At 61.7% G+C, this 12,668-nt stretch overlaps 2 protein-coding genes across 5 annotated transcripts in view; both read right to left on the bottom strand.

Annotated features, from left to right (window-relative positions):
- Positions 1-1,736, bottom strand: part of EIF2B3 (eukaryotic translation initiation factor 2B subunit gamma) — a 102,798-nt gene extending 101,062 nt beyond the window's left edge. The window contains exon 1 of one of the 2 annotated variants that reach the window (XM_075424625.1): positions 1,303-1,736. In XM_075424625.1, coding sequence (XP_075280740.1) covers positions 1,303-1,450 — 148 coding nt within the window. In that variant the 5' untranslated portion in view covers positions 1,451-1,736. The remainder of the gene's footprint in view (positions 1-1,302) is intronic. The other variant, XM_009945683.2, reaches the window with a different exon arrangement.
- A 728-nt stretch (positions 1,737-2,464) lies between these two features.
- On the bottom strand, positions 2,465-11,584 carry LOC104339524 (E3 ubiquitin-protein ligase HECTD3). 3 transcript variants are annotated; one of them, XM_075424622.1, is made up of 21 exons: positions 11,240-11,584; positions 10,983-11,143; positions 9,837-9,929; positions 9,293-9,428; positions 8,799-8,914; positions 8,420-8,533; positions 7,252-7,334; positions 6,876-7,041; positions 6,204-6,285; positions 5,747-5,929; positions 5,602-5,651; positions 5,424-5,488; positions 5,050-5,153; positions 4,665-4,784; positions 4,447-4,536; positions 4,150-4,356; positions 3,751-3,880; positions 3,276-3,350; positions 2,921-3,002; positions 2,780-2,851; positions 2,465-2,626 (listed from the first exon to the last, which is right to left on the bottom strand). In XM_075424622.1, the coding sequence occupies exons 1-21, from the start codon at positions 11,558-11,560 to the stop codon at positions 2,542-2,544; spliced, it is 2,535 nt and encodes an 844-aa protein (XP_075280737.1). In that variant the 5' UTR covers positions 11,561-11,584; the 3' UTR covers positions 2,465-2,541. The 3 variants fall into 3 exon arrangements, with proteins under 3 accessions (XP_075280737.1, XP_075280736.1, XP_075280738.1); XM_075424621.1 differs by having other exon boundaries at positions 10,983-11,584; XM_075424623.1 differs by lacking the exons at positions 6,876-7,041; positions 7,252-7,334.
- Positions 11,585-12,668: the final 1,084 nt, after the last annotated feature.

Raw genomic sequence — 12,668 nt, 5'->3', positions numbered from 1 at the left:
CATGCAACACTTCATAAAAATTACAGTCCAGGGAGAGAACTCATGCCACTGGAGTATCAACACAGGAACGTACAGCTCAGTCAGGGGGCAGAAACAAGAGAGGAGCAGGAAGGTGGCAGCTTATTTATTGAAGCTGCATACACCACCCTGCACATTCAAATTTTCATAGGTGATAGATAAGTTGAAGAGCTATGTGTGAGGAAGGAGAAAAACCTGACCATAACACCACCTACTAGTGGTCAAGAGCATCCAGTGGAGATGGTTATGTCCGAATAGTTAAAGAGCCACACACAGCACAATACTGGTTACAGAGAAGCTTTTAGCTACCCAGATATCAATATAACAGGATAAAAGTACAATCCTAGCAAAAAAGAGAGAGGAGAACAGTCACAGAAAGCAGACGTTAGAAAGCAGATTCCAACAAACAACAATTCCAAGGGAAAAAAGTTGATAATCATGAGTTGATCTTTACATCTCCACAGAAAAAAGCAGCAGTTCGGGGAAAAAAGCCACAGTCTCAGGATGGAGAACAGAATAATCGCAGTCATGCAGGAGAAGCAAAAACCGAGAAGCAGAAACGCAGATGTGAAATACAAACAAATACAAATGTGAAAAAACAGAGACATAAATTTTACAAGAAGCAGGGTGAACACCACAGAAATATTTGGTCCAGGACTCAAAAGGTAAACAAAAACCTAAACCTAGAAAATACTAAAGAACCTCACCATGTACTAAACACCATTTGAGCCCTCCTCTGAAACAAGGCCCAGGGGTGAGCATTACAACCTGCATAGTCTGTTCTGTCCAAAACCCAGCGCTGGGCTGCACGCTGCAACAAGAACTAAATGCTTCAGACAGGGCAAGTAACCCTGAACCTCAGGCCAGAATGAAACAAGAAACCAAGCAATATCCCAAGAGAGCTGACACACTTCTCACGCCAGTCTCATTAATGATTCAGAGAAAGAAACGAGAGAATCCTGGTTGACAACACTGGAAAAGACACCAAAGCTGGGAAAAGCCTATAAATGAGAAAAGCCTTGGTGAGGGGAGACAAGGGGGGGGGGGCTGACACAGGAGGTGCAGCATAGAATTAAGGAAAGGATGTGACATGGGCCAACAGCATAGCTCCAGTGCAGAGACCTCCTGCTAAGGCAACTGTCCTGATCAACAAGGCACCTACGGCAGGACATCAGAAAAAGGGGTGTGACAAACAGGAGGGGCAGAGGTGGCCATGGGAAGCCTGAAGAGACCGGGGTATGCACGTCGTCTCCACCTGCACCCCCAGCCACCGTCGCAGCTCACCTTCGAAGCCGGCACGCTCCAGGAGGTTCAGTGGGTACCAGAGCAGGGGCCGGTTGCCCACCGGGAGCAGCGGCTTCGGGATGCTGGAGGTCAGGTCCGTCATACGGGAACCGCCTCCCGCCGCCATCACCACGGCCTGGAACTCCATGCTGTAGGGGGACCACAGGGGCAGGGCCTGACTCAACCTCGGCAGAACCGGGCAGGGCCGGGCCGGGACAGGCCGAGCCGGGCTAAGAGCGGTTCGGTTCAGCCTCGCCCAACTTCAGCCGCCCGCGCTTCTCAGAGGCGTGCGTCGGCTTCTCGCCTCCCCTCACGGCCCGTGCGGAGGCGCCGGGCCTCCCCCGCCTCGCCGTTACCTCCGCTCCGGCAGCCACCGGCTCCCAGCGCCTCACTGACAGCACAGCAATGGCGGCGCCGGCGCGCACTGCGCACGCGCGCGGAGAACTGAGTGGGTCGATAGCCGACAGCAGCTGTAGAGCGCCGATAGGCTCGATCCCCCTCCTCGCCTTGCTGCGATCGGCTCCTCCCGGTCAGGGCAGCGAGAAGAACACAGAGGGAAGGATCCCGGGCTTGCGGAGCGCCGAGTCATGGATCACTGTCCGGCCGCGGGAGGGGCTCGGCGGCACAGCGCCCCCAGATGGCCGAAGGTAGGGCTGCAGGCAGGGGGGGCTGGAGGGGCTGCAGGCGGGGGGGGCTGCAAGCAGAAGGTGCTAGGGGGGCTGCAGGCAGGGGGTGCTGCAGGCAGAAGGTGCTGGGGGGGCTGCAGGCAGAGGGTGGTGGGGGGTGCTACAGGCAGAGTGTGGGGGGGGTTGCAGGCACGGTGCAGGGGGGGGCTGCAGGCAGGGGGGACTGGGGGGGGGCTGCAAGCAGAGGGTGCTGGGGGGGGCTGCAGGCAGGGTGTATTGCAGGGGGGCAGTTTTCAGGGTGGATGGCAGGGGCGCAGGCGACAGGGTGCACTGGAGGGGCAGTTTGCAGACGCGCTCCCCACGCGCACCGTGTCCAGGGAGGGGACAGGACCCAGAGCACCCACGTTGCACGCCACGCTCTCCACCCCGCACTGGCGCGGCACCCAGCAGACAGCGCCATGTCAGCCCCCCAGATGCAGTACTGGCCACACACGCTCCAGTCGCAGCCCTGGGGAAGCACGGACACAAACAGGACCTGGGGCAGGACGGCAGGATCGGGCCCTGCAGCTTTATTGAATGTGGTGTGCCCGGGGCACGGGGTGCCTGGGGGGCCTCATTCATCCCAGGGGTTCTTGTCCGTGTCGATGGACATGCAGTTGTACACGGCGTACCGCAGCAGCTCCTCGCAGGCCTTGGCCCTGGGGGGGAAACTGGGTCACGGCCATGACGGGCATCAAGAGCTCCACACTTTCCTCTCCACGCCCGCTGGGGCAGGACCCTGGGAGGGGACCCCAAGTGCCAGCCCCAGGGAGGGGGGAGCATCCCTGTCCCCTGTCCCTAGCTCAACTCACGAGGAATAGCTGGGCAAGAACAAGATGCAGGAGCACGTGCAGGCCTTTGGCATCAGGTCCAGCGCATTCAAGCTTGGGAGAAAGGAGAAAGTCAGACCCTGGCACCATGCGGGGACCCCAGCCCAGGCAGGTTGGACTCACTTTTCCCTTTCTGGGTAGACAGTGATCTGAACTGGGAGGCGACTCCGGCCAGTGACGAACTTGAGGAAGCGGCTGAGATCCTCTGGGGAGAAGGACAGGTTTCAGATCCCAGGGACCAGGACAGAAGCACTCCAGTCACTGCTGTCATGGCAGGGTCTGCCCTTACACAAGCATCCCAGGAGCACGGGGATAAACTAAGGGATGCTCTCAGCATCCCGGGAAGGGCCAGGTGGGATGACCCCAGCCGACTCCCATGGAAGCACTCAGCATCCCCAGGGAGCAGGGCAATGGGTACCCTGTCCCCTGGCCCATCCCGCCGCATGTGAAGAGCAAGGAAGGGCTTGGGGTTGCTCACCACTGGTGAAGTTCTTGAGTGCCTCCAAGAAATTCTGGATACGGGTGTCATTGGCGGGAAAGTCCTCAAACCTGACTGCGACAAAGAATACACAACAGCTTCGTTAGAAACTCCCAGCAAAGCAAATTAACATAGGACACGTCCACCCTGCCCTTCTGTGAGAGCCCAGAGTGGAGGCAGGAGAGGAGGAGACCCTCCGCTCTCGGTGAGCCCTTGGAAGCCCCCGGCATCCCAAGAGGGGCCGGCACCCTGCGCAAAGGCGGATGGAGAAATGGGTGTCCTGGTTTGCAGGCTGGCCATTCGCCTCTGCCTGCTGTGGGCAAAGACCACAGGGACCAGAGTGGGGACTGGTGGGCTTTGCAGCAACCAGGGACTCAGTGCGGGGCAGGAGGTGTGCGCAGGACAAGCATTGTTGAGAGGGATCCCTGCCCACGCTGGGGGCTGGCAGCAGCTTTGGGCTGGCCCTGGCACTTACTGAACGTCTGAAGTTTGGCTGCCGTGATCTCGTGGTCCCCGCAGACCTTCTTTTCCAGCTGCTGCCAGGTGAGCAGGTCCAGCACAGGCTGGGGCACCACACAGAGCAGCCCGGCACGCATGGCTGCGATCTGGAAGAGGCACACGAGGGGTCCCACGTCACTGCAGCGGGCCTGAGCCCAGGGCAGCCAGCCAGGGCACTGGGGGCAGGGACCGCAGAACCCAAAGGGGGTCCCCAGGGCTCATGGACATCCTGGGCATGGGATGCAGGGAGGAACCGCCCACCTGGAGCTGGTTTTGGGGACACACTTTCGCAGCCACCAACCCCACAGGTACCCGGAGGGCTTGCCACAGCAGCAGGGTCCCCTTGCAGCACGCCGGCACTGGTGGATGGCACTACCTGCTCCTTGCTCTCCTCCAGCCGAGCCTTCCGCACCAGGTGGATGAAATCCCTGCGGTCCTCGTAACGCACCACGGTGCTGCTGCCTTTGGGGATCAGCTCCACCATGCGCTGGTCACTCAGCACTGCTGTGTAGGTCAGCTCTCTGCCAAAAATGAACTCGAAGGCTTCCCTGTCCACCCTCTCCAGCATCTCCAGCAGCTTCACCTGCAACCCCAATGGGCGAAAGCCATCATGGTGGAGCCAGAGCAGCTATGGGGTCACAGCACAGCCCTGCTGACCCCCAGTCCTGCTCACCAGCTCCAAGTCCACAGCAGCAAAGTCCTTGCTCCAGCTGACCTCCTCCCCTGCCAGCTGCTTCCACACCAGCGCCGGAAGAGCCAGGATCTGCCGGAGGGAGCGGAGATGTGCATCCTCCGTGTGTCCCTCCTTCAACTGAGGGCAGCCCCTCTCCCCAAGACACAGTGGCCCCCACCAAGCCTCCTCGCCAGCTGGGGAAGCTCTGCTGCACTCACCAGAAACTCGTTGCTCCTCAGGGCTGCTCCCATCAGCTGCCCGATCCACTTGTACTTGGGGAAGTCCTTGCAGGAGGGGTTGGGGACATACATGTCCCTGGCGTCGCTGCTGCTGTTGCCCTGCAGGAGAGAGGCTTAGGACCTGTGGATACAGATGTGACCAGCCCAGTGCAGTCCCTCCCTGCAGCCTCCCTCTCCATCACCCCTCTGCCTGCCTCTCCTGCCCTTTACACCCCTCCAGCAGATTTCCACTACCCAGGTACAAGCAGAGCCCCCCCAGCCAACAGCCCTACAGGCATTAAGATAGGACTAACACCCTAAAAGGCCCCAGGCTCTGCTGGATGCCCCCCCGGGGCCAGGACAGGCAGACAGCAGGGTGCCAAACCTGGTTGGAGGTGCGCACGAAGAAGGGCAGGGGCACGGGGACATCGCCTGAGCTGGGACACAGCTCCTCCGACACGTCTGACAGGCTGTCCCGAAAACCGCCGCCTGCAATGGGGGCACAGGCTGGTTAACGCCTGACGTGCCCGGGGCCAGATGCTGAGCCGCAGATTCTGGCCAAGCCAACCCCTCTCCGTGGGGCAGTGCTGGGGCCCTGGTGAGATGCAGGGACCACCCGACATGTGCAGAGTGGAGCTGCCTCCCACGGAGCAGCCAGGACAGTGTGGGCACCCAGCTGCAGCAGACAACACATCGAGCTGCCCCCCAACATGAGAAAGCCCAGGGCAGAGCCCTGGGGAGGGAGGGGAGAGCTCTCACCGTTGTCGACGATGCCCTCGGTGATGAACTCACACTTCCACCACTGGCTGAAGCTCAGGGGCCACCTGTGGGGAAACAACAGCCCCATGCACATCCCTCCTCCAAAAGAGGCACCCGACATACCCCCGCAGCCCACTCCAGGGATGCAACACCCCACAGATCTGACGTGAAGACCTGCCTGTAGTCCAGGGGCTCATTGTTCTTGCAATGTCTGAGGCTTTCGTACAGCTGGAGAGGAGCAGAGCACAAAGGGGATGAGACACAGCTGGGGCAAGGGATGCTGAACTGGCAGGTACCTGGCGCGGGGCATGGCATGACCGTACCTGGGTGAAGACGGCCTTCCTGCAGCTGGGGTCCAGCGCAGGGTTGGCGCGGTGCTCGCGGGCCAGCTGCCGGTTGATGTGCAGCTCTGGCAGGATGTGAGGGGGTTTGCTCTCCGAGGACTGGAGACAGTGGGCGATGAGGGCTGCCCTCTGCTTGGACAGCAGCAGGAACGGCTTCATGCTCTAGCAGGGGACGAGCAGTGATGGTCAGAGGTCTCATCCTGCCACCACATGCCCTGTTTCCCCTTCGCCAAGCACAGCCCCCGGTGTCGCATGGGATGCCCAGCTCCTCCATGCCCCCGGCAATGCCCAGCACAGCAGCTCTCAGCACAAGCCCTGGGCTGGTCTGTCCCTGTCAGATCAAGGGGGGCACGCCACATCCCCTGGGGAAACCAGCCAAACCCCTGACAAGATGCTTCTACTGGCACCATCCCAGGGGAGCCTGGCGAACACTCACCCTGAGTGCACTGAAGGTGCCAATGCTGTCCTCGGAGAGGGGGATCAGGTAATGTAGGACACTGTCCAGGAGCTGGACGAACCTGGAGACCAGAGAGGAGCAGCGTGAGGATGTGAGGGGCTTGGTGGATGTGCAGAGCCTGATACACGCACGGCATTTCCCCACAGACAGCTCCAGGCATGCACTGAGCCCGGGCTCTGCACTGCCTGCACGTGGGTCTCCCCCAGCCCACGGAGGGACACCGGCACGCCAAGGGGAGCACCCAGCCGGCACCCTCTGGCCAAGCGCTTTATTTTGTCCTCCCCGAGAACAAGCTGCAAACAAGGGCAGCCCAGCCCAAGCCGCAGCACCGCGGCTGAGTCACTGCAGGGGGTCTCTCTGCGGGGCCAGTGCCGACCCCAGCCTGAGGCTGCCCTGCAGGCAGCGGCGTGGGGGACTCCGTGTGATGCAGGTCCCCCTCGCCCTGTGCCACCGCCGTGCTCCTGTGCCACTACCATGGTCCCCAGACATTGGAAGCAGCCATGTTCGGATGGGAAGCAGCAAGCTGAAGCCCCCGCTACACATGGGAAAGGAGCTGGCAGACTTTAAACAAAACACGTGCAACCCACTGCTAGAATGGTTATTCTCGGGGCCCGGGCTCACTGCAGGGACGGTGCCATCCCTGTGCTGTACCTCTGAATGAGCACGGCCCGCCGGTACAGCACGTCGGCATCCACCCCTTCCAGGAGAGGGTAGCGCACCAGCTGGGCTGGCTGGAACATGTCAGTGTTGAGGACCAGGTCCCATTCCCAGTATGAGTTGATCTTAATCCCTTGCAGGCGGACATTGTACCCTCGGTCTGCAAAGGAAGGACAGTGACACTGCGTGCGTGGCTGCAGCTGTGCATCTGGCACAGCTCGGGTGCTGCAACTGGGGGCAAGGAGCCCCAGGACCTGCGGCAACGCAAATGAAGCTCATTCGCCAGCTTTTCCTCCAGTGGACCCCAAAAAGCAGCCGGCACGGCATGAAGGGCTGGGCTGGCAGCCCCAGTCTGCCAGCGCAGGCTCACCCCGGCACTCCAGGATGCGGATCTCCAGCACCTGCAGATGGGTCTTCATGTCCTCGAGGATGCAGACATCCTGGTAGCTGTTCCTGCACACAGCACGGAGGTAGATGGCAGAGCCACGAGGCACAGACACCGGTGAGGTGGCTGGTGAGGCATGGGCCACTCTGGCTCCCCAGCCAAGGACACGCTGCTACCCATGGTAGAAGCCCCCCCACCTCACCAGGACTGCGGCAGGAGGGGACTGAGCGGAGAGAAGAGGCTGTCAGAGGCACAGAGATGTCCTGGAGAAGATGAAACCCGCATCCAAAGAGCCAGAAAAGAGCACAAATTCAAAGCAGAACAGAAGGGTGAGATGGCCGAGAGTGCGTCACTGTTCCCAGGGGGTCCTGGCACATCTCGCAATGGCACAATCATCCTTCAAGCCGAGCTGGTCATGCAAGGGTGACGTGTTTTGAAGGAAACAGGGATTTGCGGAGATGAGCAATTTGGTAAGTGATTTGCTTGTGTTTCCACAGCCTTTGGCAAGGTCCCGTCAAAAATCTACAGGCTTGTGGAGAAAAACCACTGCGACTGCCCAGACGCAGCGAGAAGCTAGCTCCTGCCACCAGGAAGGAGACCTCGGCAGTCTCATGGTGCTTCTTCAAAGACAAATCTCACTCCTCAGACTAAAAAAGGCAAACAGGCAAGTTTTGGGGAAGAGTTCTTTGCACCTCTGTGTAAACTCCTGCCTGCCTCCAGAAGCATGCTGCAGAGTCAGGGTGAAGAGGGAGAGGTGAAGCACCCCAGGACTTTTCAGCTACCGCATGGCAGAGACGTTCAGAAAGGTGACGGCAGCGGCACGTGTCCCCAGATGCGAGAGGGAGGAGGCAGAAAGACCCCCAAAGACACCAGGCAGGAGGAATCACGCTGCAGCCCAGCTGCCACAGCACAGATGAGGAGCAGGAGTGGAGATGAAGGCACTTGGCTGGCACATGGAGGTGGGGGACCATCACGCTTGTGGGGACAGAGGTAGCCGGCACCCAGGAAACCCCGACCCGTGGAGAGCCAACCATTCAGTGCCAGGTCACTCAGGACTGACCCCAGCCATTTCCATAGCATCTGCTCTGGACGCAGAGACAGCTTGGGAGTTTGACCCAAGCCTGACCCAGGCTGTTCCTCACTTGTTACTCACTCTTTAACTAGGACGGTTCCCAGGTGCTGCAGCCTGTTTGGTGGCCCCCCATACACAGCCACCCGCCTGGGTGCATAGGAACTGACCTGCTTGTTCAGCATCAGCCACAGGTTCCTGGGGATGAGAAGAGCAAGGGGCAGTGTTGTCCTACCCTCCCGAGCTGCCTAGGCACAGAGAAGTCCCCAGAGATGTCCTGGGGCTAGGGGCAAGCCTGTGTGCTCCTGGGGTGCATTTAGCAGCAGCTGGCCCCCACCTTGACCCCAAGTCCCCAGCCGCAGCCTGGGGAAAGCTGTGTTTGGTAGGAAGATGGTGCTTTGCCCTGCACCTTGCCCGTCCCCAGCACAGCCGCCGGCAGGGAGGGGACACCCCAAGGTCTCACTTGACAATGGTGCCTTTCTTCATGTTGAGCCGCACCCAGTGCTGCCCCGGGGGCCCGTTGCTCTCCCAGTAGGTGTGCGTCTGGTTGTCGGTCAGATGAGCTGCGCCGCAGTCCTCCTGCAAGAGTGCAGTGAGCGGAGGGAGGGAGATGAGCATCCTTGGACACGCCGTGACCACCCCTGGGACAGGTCCCATGGGACCAGAGAAGGCCAGGACCGGGCCAGCCCCTCGGTTTGCTAGGCTGCGGGTGGATGGTGGCTCTCCCACAGAGTAAGCTGGGCACAACCACGGACCCCTCGCAGTGCCCCAGAGACACAACAGGTTTTTGCTCCAGATGCCCAACTCCCGGCAGCTTCGCTAGAGCAGGAAAACCCCACCACCATCCCCTGCCCCTCGCAGCAGGGACAGCTGCCACCGGCAGCTCCTCCCCAGGTCTGCGGCGATGCTCATGTGCCTCACACTGATTTTAAGCTGTGGAGAAGCCCCTCTACGCACTGCCTGCGAGGAGACCTCGATGCTGCTGAGGTGCTCCTTGGTGCGGTCCTCACACTGCAGCTCCCTCTCGCTGTGATCGTACAGGAAGCGCCCCAGCTCCATGTCGCACTCGTAGCTCCAGCCCAGGGGCACGGACCTGCAGGGGGGCTCCATGTTAACGGGACGGGGAAACCAGGCTGCACCCCAAACCTGCCCACCAACACTGTGCAGGTGTCCCAGCTTGGATGGGCTGCAGCATCTCACGGTTACCACATCGAGATGGTGCCGGGCAGCTGTCCCTGCCCGAGGCAGATAGCACGGCTTCATCTCACCACCACAATGGGTGTTTATGGCCACCACAGCCCAGTGAGAATGCACCACGCAGTTGCTCCAATGCTCCGTGGAGCAAAGGCCATCTTTCCTTGAGCAGTGTGGAATGGTATCAATGTAAAAGGCATCTCACAGCACCCATCCTCCCCATGCCCAACCTTGAAGCCAGTCCCAGCCCCGCAGGCACGTCCAGGCCCTGTCCGGCTGCCCCTCGGGATAGGAGATGCACTCATACCGAAACTTCTGCACTGCAGCCTCATCCTGCTCTGCGAGTCTGGGCTTCTCTCCCAGGCGCATGGAGTACGTCAGGTCCACCACTTGTTCCCAGCTGGAGAAGCACCAGTGGAGGAGTCGCACAAGGGAAAAGACGGGTCAGTGCTTAGTGTGCCCAAGCGTTACTGCCTTAGCCTGAAGCGGAGGCAGCAGCAGTGGGGGACTGGGGATGGCTCCTGGGGGCTGCAGGAGGGATGAAAGCGTCCCTGCACCCGGGAACAGGCTGGGGCAGAGCAGGGGGAATCCAACCCTACACACAGCCTTCCGCCATGAAAATCAAACACGAGCTCTCTCATGGCTGCATTACCTCTGCAGAATCACTCAGCCCAAACCCGAGTGCCTGAGGGCATCATCTTTATCCTGTGCAGATGCTGCCGCAAGCAAACAGGATGAGCCTACAAGGGGGCTCGGCATATTTTCCCCTCTACACTGCCCTAGTGAGGCTCCATCTGGAGTCCTGTGTCCAGTTCTGGGCTTCCCAGTTCCAGAAAGATGAGGAGCTACTGGAGAGAGTCCAGCAGAGAGCTACGAGGATGGTGAGGGGACTGGAGCATCTGTCCTATGAGGAAAGGCTGAGGGAGCTGGGCTTGTTCAGCCCGGAGAAGGCTGCGAGGGGACCTTATAAATGTTTATAAATATCTGAAGGGTGGGTGTCAGGAGGATGGGGCCAGACTCTTTTCAGTGGTGTCCACTGACAGGACAAGGGGCAATGGGCACAAACTGAGGCACAGGAAGTTCCGTCTGAACATGAGGAAGAACTTCTTCCCTCTGAGGGTGACAGAGCACTGGAACAGGCTGCCCAGGGAGGTTGTGGAGTCTCCTTCTCTGGAGATATTCAAGACCCGCCTGGACAAGGTTCTGTGCAGCCTGCTGTAGGTGACCCTGCTTCGGCAGGGGGGTTGGACTAGATGACCCACAGAGGTCCCTTCCAACCCCGAACATTCTGTGATTCTGTGATATGTCCTCCCTGCGCTGGAGGGGGTGCGGGGGGCTGTGCTGGATGCGCCCAAGGGATTTGGGGTGGTTGGGTCTCACGTCCTCTGTGGCTACCGGCCACACGCTCCTCCCGCCCGGTGCCCACCCGGCGCGCAGCGGGCTGTGGCCATACCTGTCCGCGGGTTTATAATCCACCCCGAGCGCCTGGTGCTGCCACTGGATCTTCTCCGCCGAGTCAACTGGGACCAGCTTATCTCCCCCCTCTCCGAACCTCCGCGCCAGCACCCAGCCCTCCTCCAGCTCGCCGCCGCTCCGCTGCTCCTCCAGCTGCTCCTGCGGGCCCCGCCGGCTGCCGTCACGGCACGGCCGGGCCCCTCCGCGGCCAGCGCGGGCCCCGCCGGCCTCCCCCCCCGCCCCCCCCCCCGTTACCTTGCTGAGCTTGACCCAGAGCCCGGCGCCGTTGCAGTACTCCTCGCCGGTGGCGCGGAGGCAGCCGCCCTTCCGCACCTCCACGGTGGTCCGCGCCGCCCGCTTCCCGCCCCGCGCCGGCCCCGGGCTGTCCCAGACGCTGAGCAGGCTGCGGGCGGCGGCGGCGGCGGCGGGGTCCTTGCAGATTTTGTACCGCACCTCCCGCGGCACGTAGCAGAGCGCGGCGGGCAGCGCCCGGGCGCGGCGGAAGCACTCGCTGCACTGCAGCAAGAACCGCAGCCGGCCCAGCGCCTGGTGCGGGGCTTCCCCGCCCGCACGCATCGCGCTCCGGCCGCCGCGCTACCCCGCGCTGTCCCGCCGCTCTGCCCCGCCGCTGCCGGTTCTCCCCCGGCCGCGCCCGGCTCCGTTCCCGCCCCCCCGGGGCCACCGCCTCCGCCCCCGGGAGGCGCCGCTCTGCCCTGGCCCCGCATCCACCCTCCCGGGGCGCGGTGCCGGGTGCGGGGCCGCCGCCAGCCCCTCTTGGCCAAGGTCCCTGTCGCTGCCTGCAGCGTCCCTGTCGCATCACTGCGGGCAGAGAGGGGGTCCCTGCGGGGTCAGGGCACCGGGCTACGCCTCCAGCACGGACAGGGGAAAGAGGGGAGCGGGCATCCTGCTGCGGGGAGAGCCGGCTCCTGGCTCGCTGGGGACACATTCCTGTCCCAGGCAGCGGGCGGGGAGGCTCCTGGCACCCGCTGGGGAGGATGACAGGTTTCCACGCTCAGGAGCAGCGTCATCCCAGCCAGCAGCGGCATCCTGGCAGCACGAGCTAGGCCGCGGCACCCGACAGCACCCAGCCACCCCAGAACGCTGGCAGCGTTGCTCCCCCCTCCACCCCATGCCACCTGAAGCTCTCCAGGCTGGGCACAAATTGCTGCGTTTCGGGATCAGGACAACAACGAGGCTGAAGAACTCAAAGGTCCCCGCACCCCTCCGGCGCCCGCCTGCTCTGCTGGCAGGGCAGAGTCCAGCTCCATCCCTGCCTGCGAAGGCACCGTGCAGAGAGGTCCGACAGCTGTCACCCCGCAGCGTTATCTATCGAACAGGCGTGACCGTGCCTCACTGCAGTGACGGGCACCGGCCTCGCCGGGAGCAAAGTGCCCTGAACCACAGGGCGAGAGAAATGCAAGCTTCTGCCTTGCCTAGGAAGCCCCTCCCTGCGCAGCCACGTCACCCTGTAAAACGGGTTGCAGGGCTGCCGCAAAGGGTTGAGCTCCGAGCCACCTCCGTGACACCGCTTTGTGTGCAAAGGGTGTCACAGGGCTGATTTCTGCTTCGCCTCCAGTCGCTGCTCGTGACACCACCCTGCATCGCTATTTGAACCCAACAGAAGGACGCAGGAGCCCCAGCCAGACCAGACAAATCATCAGGAAGGCCAGGAGTAGTTGGTTTG

This window comes from Opisthocomus hoazin, chromosome 6 (genome assembly GCF_030867145.1).
Source record: "Opisthocomus hoazin isolate bOpiHoa1 chromosome 6, bOpiHoa1.hap1, whole genome shotgun sequence".
Taxonomy (NCBI): domain Eukaryota; kingdom Metazoa; phylum Chordata; class Aves; order Opisthocomiformes; family Opisthocomidae; genus Opisthocomus; species Opisthocomus hoazin.
This window is presented reverse-complemented; position numbering and strand designations above follow the sequence as displayed.

What these genes read in the sequence shown, in the direction of transcription:
- LOC104339524 (XM_075424621.1), bottom strand. Translation starts at nt 11,560, where the DNA reads ATGCGTGCGGGCGGGGAAGCCCCGCACCAGGCGCTGGGCCGGCTGCGG. An exon ending in GCTGCAGTGCAGAAGTTTCG is followed by an intron (nt 9,429 to 9,836) that starts GTATGAGTGCAT and finishes GCCCCCCTGCAG; the next exon opens with GTCCGTGCCCCTGGGCTGGA. An exon ending in TCGAGGTCTCCTCGCAGGCA is followed by an intron (nt 8,915 to 9,292) that starts GTGCGTAGAGGG and finishes GCACTCTTGCAG; the next exon opens with GAGGACTGCGGCGCAGCTCA.